Source organism: Grus americana, chromosome 5 (assembly GCF_028858705.1).
Source record: "Grus americana isolate bGruAme1 chromosome 5, bGruAme1.mat, whole genome shotgun sequence".
Taxonomy (NCBI): Eukaryota; Metazoa; Chordata; class Aves; order Gruiformes; family Gruidae; genus Grus; species Grus americana.
The window spans coordinates 53,892,058-53,900,759 of NC_072856.1; the positions used below are offsets into that span (position 1 = coordinate 53,892,058).

Below are 8,702 nucleotides of genomic sequence, written 5' to 3' on the forward strand. Positions count from 1 at the left end.
CTCCCATGTTGCAGAGAAGTGGGCCCTGCAAGGCTCCTTGTGCCCAGGATTCTCGGCAAGTGCTGTTCACATTTCCTGGCACTCACCCCCCAGGGACCCTTCTAGGGGTTCCTGTGTGACCCTCAGCAGCAGCTGCAGATCCTCGTCACCTTTCAACACTCCTTTGAAGCATAAAGACAACTTTGGAGAAGGACATTTCCAAAACTGGGATGGAGGGAGGACACTGAACTTGGTACAGGCTGGTGCTACTTTGCCTACAGCAAAGGTGGCTGAATTCCTCAAACTATTAATAGTGCTAAAGGTATGAGTCGAGACAACAGACAGCATGGAAAAGATATAGAAGTCTCTCTAGAGTTTTTGCTAGGTCTTCTGCATGGATAATTCACACAGCTAGGCTTGACATTGAGCCTTCATCCTAGCATCCCTCAGGAAGAGACACTTGGGGTGGGAAGAGCTCCCTGGTAGCTGCTGTATCACAAGGCCACTGGGAGAGAGGAGCTGAAGTAGTTTGAAGATCTGGCCCTAGAAGAGGGATGTAGTTCATCAGTTACTTCTAGTCTTCATTACAGGTTTTAAAGGTTTGACAATAATGGCCCATGTTATTTTTAACTTTGTTTCTCAACAGAGAGAAACTAAAATAATAGGGATGTTTTGGTTTTTATTTTCTTTATACTAATGTTGTGTGTGAAGTACTTCAAACAAGGTGTGGGTCCCAGGGCCGTTTGTGCTGCACAAACACAGTCCGAGCCAGGACTGCAATGCCACAGAAACACAGTATGTTACAGCCTCTGTGGCCCATCAATGCGAGGACAGGAAGGAGATCAGACACCCTTCTTGCTCAAACACTACCTTGCTCACCCTCCATGGGGATGGCAAAGGCACTTTTAAGCAAAGCTCTGCCTCTCTGAACTCCCCCTCTGCTGAGCTGATGCATCAGCAGGTCTGTGGGTGATGCTCTCCCACCAGTCAAACCAAAGCTCTTGCCCCGCTCCACACTCAGTGGGGCATTTTAGCAGTGCTGGTGGGCAGATGCCATGCCTGGAAATGCAACAACAGAAACAGGCAGAAGGAAATGTAGGGGTATAACCACACACTGACGCCTTGCTAGATAGCTGCCCACCTGCAGCCTCATGGCCAGACTGTCACAGTGGTCCAGCACTGCCTGGGGCTGCCTGCACCTTGTCCCACCACCAAGGGCTGCCCAGCTGTAGGTGGCATGTCCCCTGGTAGGGAAATGCAAGTGCAGGAGTGACAGCTGCACTCGAATTGGAGAGCCTGGCACTGATTTCGCTGTAAAAACGCCCGCATGGAGAATCCCCATCCAAGACAGCGGAGCTGGGAACAGGACTGTGAGCCCGGCCAAAATGTGGGCATGAGGAGCACTACTGTTCTGGTCTGGCATGGCTCTTCGGTACTGTAGGCTCTAGATCCAGACCCATTCACTGTCCAGAGCTCACTGTACATTTCTTTTCTTGCAGCTTTTAAGAGGTCTTCACCTTTTCAGATGCTCACATTCATGTCTGTATTTTTAATCCTTTTTGCAGCACTATTTTTCATCAACAGAAGCTCCATGTAGTGTTTGGCACTGAATTCATCACTGATCTTTAAATACTTAAGTACTCCAGAATTATGTAAAGAAACCTATATTTGGCCCTGCTGCTGCTTCTCACTGCATACCTGCTGTGTGGAGAGGCAGGATTTAAACCTTGAAGGACCAAACCAAGGCCAGGATCATTTTTAAACATTATCTAATTTGCCAGAAAGAGAGGCAGTGAAAGGCAAGATGGGCTTTGATCATGCCTAATTATGGAGTGTAGTATTGGATACATGGATACAATATTGCCATGGGTGTTCTTTTCTGCCCAGAAAACCAAAATTTTCCTTAAAGAAACAGCTGTGTCCTGCCTGCAGCCTGCAGAAGAATGGCATTAGTCACGTGCAGTCCAACACGTAGCACAATTGTAAAGTTCGCTCTATGAGACTGACAGGAGCTATTCATATCGGCCCCCTCCACCATCTGCCTGAATGGCAGGCTGCGGGGCAGCAGCAGCCCCCCCTTGCCGCCTCTGCGCGGCCTCAGCACTTAGTGCCTGCTCAAAGTCTGTCCCCAAGTGCAGAAAATCGGGGATTGAAAGCAAAGAGAGGATGTCACTCAGGTCAAAGCAGATTGTCAAGAGGAAAAAAAAAAGGGGGGGCGGGGGAAGACTCAAAGCTACATCTGGTGGGAGTGCCAGGTTGCTCTTCTTCTGGGAGCAGAGGTGTTGGCTTCAACAAGGAGATGAGGAGGGAGAGCAAAGGGGACGGACTGGACAGCACAAGTCTGGGGAGAAATCCCATATTCTCCCTCCTTTTTCCCTTCCTGAGCTTAGAGGACTCAGTTCCGGGGCAGGACCCAGCTGTGTGATGGTCAGTGCCAGGGCGAGATGTCCCTGCTGCTGTCTGTAGTGCCTGCGTGCTGAGGTGCAGGAAGGGATGCCAAGGGCTTAGGTGCACCCCTGTACACACACTGTCAGACATCCCTTGGGGGCTGGTGGCAGGGACCACTGACCTGCAACCATGGTCACCATTTGGCTGTCACAGATGTCCTTCAGGTCCTCAGACTGCTAGCTTGGCCCACAGATGAATTTCATCCTCAGAAATATTTATGAAGGTAACTTAGAAGTTTTTGTGCCTTTCAGAATGAATCCGTAGGTTCTGGGATGGGCAGGCTCACATCCCAGGCTGGGGCCATGCTATGAGTCCAGAAGACAACCTGTTTGGAGGTCTGAACACCATCAGTGCCCCTCATTGGGTTATGTCCTACAGGACCCATTCTGGGGCCCAGGAAGGTCCAACTAGGATTTTTATGCCATCAGTGCATCATTAACATCCCTTCACTTCAGTCACTGTCAATAAGAAATCTAAAATCAGGACCCCTGAGGAAGAGCTTTCATGGTCTTCCTCCATCCCAATACTTCTCCTCTCCAGGCCAATACTTCTGGTTTCACCATGAGCCATCATCACTTCCCCTCAGGCTCCTGGCTTTCCTCAAAACCCTCGTCCTTACCTCCCTGCTCCCTCATTTTCCAAGTGCAAAGGCAGAGCTGAAACTTAGGAAAGCGCAGGTGAGTGAAAAGATACCATACAACTGAAATATCTTTGCTTTTATCTGCCTTTACTGGACAAAAGAAAGGGGCAATTCACAGGTGGGCCATCTGGGAATTTTCCAGTTTATTTTCTTATCATGTTTCAAACCAGTTGGACCCTCATTTTCCCTTTGCTTCAAAGTGTACATTCACCAGGCTCAATAAGGAGTCACACGATTGTGACCCAAATGGAGAAAAATAGTTGAAATTTTCCACAAAATAATGTCCTCTCCTTTCCAAGACAAACAAGCAAAACCTCTAAGGAATTTCTAAAGAAAATCTTTTGACAATTGTTAAGAAGCCTTATTTTTAAGTAAAAATCTGAAAGTTGGTGGGGTTTTTTTGTTGTTTTTTTTTTTTTTTTAATTAATGGAGATTGCCTAGTTTTAACATCCATGGGGAAGAGATGATAACAGCACTTACCATTACAGTCATGTACCTCAGACAAACAGATATTTACCCCAAATCAGGGAAGGCAAGAAACCACCAAGAGCTGATTTCATCTGGGCTTCCCAGAAAGCGTACCGTGCGATACGCAGAGTTACTACCCTGACAGTGGAGTGAACCCTGTGACAACACCTACTTCTCTGGCTGGGGTGGAGAAAAAGCTCTGTTTTAGGGGAGGAAAAATAATTTTGAGTAAACTAGTGTTAAAACAGTGACTTCTGTATCATCTCTGTACTGCTCGACTGTTCACTGAGCTGCTCTTAGCTTTACAGACCATTAAAATAACAGCAGTGATTTAGGTGTTCATGCTATTTGAACTGCTCAGGGCACTTACGGCGGGGGGATCCCTACCCCAGTTAATGGTGTGCGGTTGGTGGGTCTGCTTGCATGATGCTGGAATACCTTTGCTGAATGGGCCTCTTAGCCTGGAAATAAGCGGTGGGAGTTTTTGGTGTAGAAGTGGCTAAAGATTGACATCACTTACAATGAGTGACACTTTAAAAACACTTCCCAGGTATTTTCATGTAAGAAAATCTTCTTTTCTCTCTCCTTTATCCAGTCTTGAAGGAAATACTGCATGTTTAGGAGAGGCCTGGCTCTGGCTTTGAAGTGAATGGATTTATTCTTGTGCTTTACTTAAAGGAGTTAGAAAACTTCACATACCAAAAATTCCCAAGAAGACAGCTGTCACGGGGTGACATGTCGGATATGAAGTGGCTCTCCAGCTGGTCCCTGTCTGCATGCTGGGAAGGCATGTGGAGACATTTTTTCAATTGCTGTACTAGTTTGACACGTTCACAGTGGAAAATGATGTATCATTCTTGAACCTTTGGTTGGTGGACACTTCAAAGTGCATTGGATCCTCAGAGAGGAGTGCCCTATTGTTAATTGTTCCTTTCACATGTACATTGGGATGAACATGGCAAGAGCAGCGAGGAACAAAAGGGCTCCGGTGGCCTCTTAGAGAAAACCCTGTGCAGCTCAACCTGAGTCTGACCTTGAAAGGGTGGGTTGCTCTGGTTTTTAAATCCTGCTTGGTTCATTCCCCTCTGGCTCCCCACTGTTACCCAGCTGCAAGGGAATGGGATGCCAAAGCAGCGAGCACAGCAGGGAGCCCCTCCGCTGCTGCCGTGTCATGCCCAAGGAGCTGCATCCCGGGCAAACGTCGCTCCAGGAGGGCACGGGCACAGCAGGAGTCTGGGGGCTTGGAGAGGGCTTCTGCAATGGGTGTGTTGGAGGGGTGCCAGGTTTCCCTTACCCTCTGGTAAGCAGGTGAACCATATCCACCCTCCTCAGTCTAACTGACCCACTAGCCCTCAGTCTCAGAGCACAGCCCAGGGGTCTTGAGCCCCTGTGATGGGATATGGGGTCTCATTATACATGGCATGAGTTTCCCAGGCCTCTGAAGACACAGTTCATTAACATCCTGAGACTATCTTTTGCTCCCAGGCACCTGTCCCACATCTCTCTGTCTCTCCCTCTCACCCCCTTGGGCAACCAGCTAGCTTTATCAGAAGATTGCACTGTGCGACGTGGTGTCCAGGTTGGGTTCAAATGCTCAAGCAGAGGAGGCAGTTTGTTCCTGCAAACAGAGATGTGATCCCTTAGAGTGCATCTCTTTCAACGAGCTCGACAAAACCCTTCTCTGTAGCCTCAGCTGCACAGAAGGATCTGTGTCGGGTCACAGAGAGGCCAGGCCCCAGCTAGCACATCCTGAAATAGATGCTCAGGCAGGTGACTGGAAATTGCCCCCCCGCCAATGATCCAAATGGAGAAGATTGACAGAGATTTGCATGCAGACATGAGGCAGATGGTGGAGGGTGCAGGCAGGGCTAGCTGCCCCAGGTCTCCCAGGGAATGAACTGCTTCTGAAATAGAAACTGGGAGGAGAATCACATCTGCAGTGGCAAATCAGCCACACTATTACAGCCCGCTGTGGTACCAAAGGCTCTGTAGCACCTTCTACTGCAGGATGTCCTGGTCCTGGGGTCTCCCTAGACCTGAAACACCTAGGCTAGGGTGCTGGCACCTGTAGTGTAGTCCCAGTGTAGTTGTCCCTGTCTGGATCTTGTCCTTCTGCACGGAAAATGAGAGTAATAGAAATACAGTAAAATAACTGTAAAATGTAGCTGTTTTCAACACTCAATGCTCAGGCCTTTGATGCCTCACATCGGTGAGGTAGATTTTACTTGCAAAACAGCTTGGACTTCAGTCCCTGCTTTCCCCAAGGCATGTGTGTGTGTGTTTGGTCCAGAGCTGGCAGCATCTCCTTGAAGGTGGGTTCGCACGTCCTGTACCCCTCTCCACTATTCCCATCCCCAGGGCGCTACAGGCTGGAGAGCTGGAGCTGTGCTGCTCCAGCTGTGGGAGGCAGCAGGTCCTGGGCTGGCACACAGGCTGCCGCCAGCTCTGTGTCCTCGGTGTGTCCGGTGCACGCTGAGGGCAGCCTTTCTGCTCTCCTCTTCCTCCAGCTCTTGGTTTTACCATGCTATTAAGTTATTGCCACCCCTTAGGGACAAGCCTGCGAGAAGGCGGAGGGCTCGCATAACTCTGGATCAGTAAAGGAAGCAGCTCAATTAGCATTTCACACGCCTTTTCTTCCCTCTCTTCTTACCTTCCCTGCAGCGGGCATGCTTTCCCCTTAAAGGATTGTCCTGTTTCTGCTCCTTGCCAGCGTTGGCAGGGTGACAGTAGTCGAGTGTGCAAACTTGTGCTATTGTCCCCAGGCCAGGGGGAGTCATGGAGACCCACTAATATGACACAGGAAAATGTTTGCTGATGGCAATTCTATGGGCTTTGTCTAACTCTTTCTCCATCATGACGACTCGATTTAAGTCTCTAACTGTTTGACTACAGATGCAAGAGTACTATCCAACTCCATCCTTTTGTCCGGGTAGTTTGAATGGGTAATTCAGCTTTTGTGTAACTCAATTGAGGGGGCAAACATAAAGACAAGATTCTTGAGCGCTCAAGCTCCCTTTCCATGGATATCTGCACATCTCTTTAGAGATTTGTTCCTTTCCTACCTTTTTCTGACATCATCCTCCCCTTAAAAAAAAAAAAAAAAAAAGGCTGTGATGGCTGTGATGGGGAACGGTTAAAAGTAGGCTAGCCCTGTCCTCCGTATTACATTGTCCTGTGCCAATGAAGCATGGTTAGTATCAGCCCTCAGACAGTTTCGGGGAGTGGGGAGAAAAGGGTGCCTAAACTTTCCTAACTCATCCTCAGCATTTTAACTTTGGATTGGGTCATTTTTTAAAAAGAAAGGCCTCGGTAGGGGTGAAGAGGATAGTGGAGAATGGTAGAAATCACGGGGAAATGATTGTATTTATTAGCTGTCTTTCTCTGGCTGTCCCCATGGCGACAATTTGTGATGGCAAAGAATGCAAGGAGGGGAGGCTGATGCCTGATTGGGATGCTTTGTATTTGGCAAAGTGGCTTCTGATTGGCCTGGGAGAGCCCCGAACTCGTCAGAGTCGATATTCATTCAGCTTGCTCAAGTGCTTGCTAAACTGCGTCCAAACACTGGCGGGCCCCGGCTGCCTCTGCCGAGGTTGGCGGTGTGTAACCTGCCTAACGAGATTAGCGGGGAAGGGGCTCTTCTCCGTAGCGACGCTGCAGCCACCAGCACTGGTGAGAAAAGTCGCCGTGCGCCGGGTGAGTGTCCACGCTTGCTTACAGGGAGGCGGGAGCGGCCGTCCCAGTGTCTTTCCACCTAAGCGCTATCTAACAAGATTAGGCTCTGGGCTGGCCAGCATTTGTGAGCCAGTCCCCGTGCTGGTGTGTGCCGGGGCAGCGGTGCGGGGTGGTGGGCTGCGGGCATGCGGCAGCTCCGCCGGGAGTTTGCTGGCATGGAGGCGAGCTGACGGGCAATTGTTTGCGTGGCTGAGAAGTTTGACATGTCACCCCACCCTCCTTCCATTTGCTTGGTGCTGTTTGAACCCAGGCTTCCTGCTCGTAAGTCTGCCTGTCATGTTTCACAGGTTTGCCAAGGTTTGTTCAAAGGCGGATTATAAACTTTTCATGGGAAACTCTGCACGGCGCATCCAGTGAGATGGCATCAGACAGCGAGGTAAAAACCCTACTGAACTTCGTCAACCTGGCCTCCAGCGACATCAAAGCAGCTCTGGATAAATCGGCCCCTTGTCGTCGGTCAGTTGACCACAGAAAATACTTGCAGAAGCAGCTCAAGCGGTTTTCTCAGAAGTACTCACGGATCCCACGGTGCCACCCCACCAAACCCCCCGAGAGCGGCTGGCGCAGGGGGATGGAGGACCGGGGCCGTGGCCCCCAGCCCGAGGTGCCCAATCCTGGCCCCCACAGTGGGGCTGCCACTGAGAAGGTGCTGCAGACAGCCGAGGTGGAGGAGGGCCTCACTGGGGAACTCGTTTTGCAGGAGCAAAACCCTGAGGCCGGCAGGCCGGACCAGGTGCCCATGAGGAAGCGACAGCTCCCTGCCTCCTTCTGGGAAGAGCCACGGCCAGCCCCGAGCCTGCCAGCCAGGGCCTTTCCCACTGGTGCTGAGGGGCTCCCATCCCCCAGAGACCCTCCTCCCTACGACGGGAAGAAAAGCAAACGGAGCTCAGACACCACCGGCCCAGAGAGCCCCCCTGAGCCTGCCCCGCATGCTGGGGAGAAGGACCCTGCTGGGGTCCTCTCGGGCCGGGTGGGTGTCTGGACCTGCTGCCCCTTCCCCTGCCCTGGCCCGGGGGTGTACCAGCCCCCGGGCGCGCTGCCCCCATCACCCTTCCCGGGGCTGGGGCTGTGGAGGAAGAGTGCAGCCGCGCTCCCGGCAGAGGTGCCGCACTTCTGCAAGGAGGCCGATGGCATGGGGCAGAAACTCTATAGGCCCGTGGTTTTGAAACCCATCCCCACCAAGCCTGCCATCCCCCCACCAATTTTCAACGTTTTTGGCTATCTTTAGCCGAGGGGGTATCAGAGTCATGCTGAACATGACAGCTCCTGAGAGTGAATTGAAATGCCCAGTCGGGCACCGGGCACGAGCTGCTGGCAGCATGGAGCAGCAGGGGGAAGGAGGCCAGCGGTCGCACCCGCTTCCTCTTGGGCGGGCTGGAGCGACTTAGTAACTGTCGGGAAGCTACTCGGGCTCCACTCTGCTCTCACTACACG

The 8,702-nt window shown here is 51.2% G+C and overlaps 1 protein-coding gene across 1 annotated transcript; it reads left to right on the forward strand.

Moving 5' to 3' along the window:
• Positions 1-7,114: 7,114 nt before the first annotated feature.
• Positions 7,115-8,496, forward strand: FAM181A (family with sequence similarity 181 member A). The gene is made up of 2 exons (XM_054828033.1): positions 7,115-7,229; positions 7,556-8,496. Exon 2 carries the CDS (start codon positions 7,627-7,629, stop codon positions 8,494-8,496), a length of 870 nt encoding a protein of 289 aa, XP_054684008.1. The 5' UTR covers positions 7,115-7,229; positions 7,556-7,626.
• The last annotated feature ends 206 nt before the right edge of the window (positions 8,497-8,702 follow it).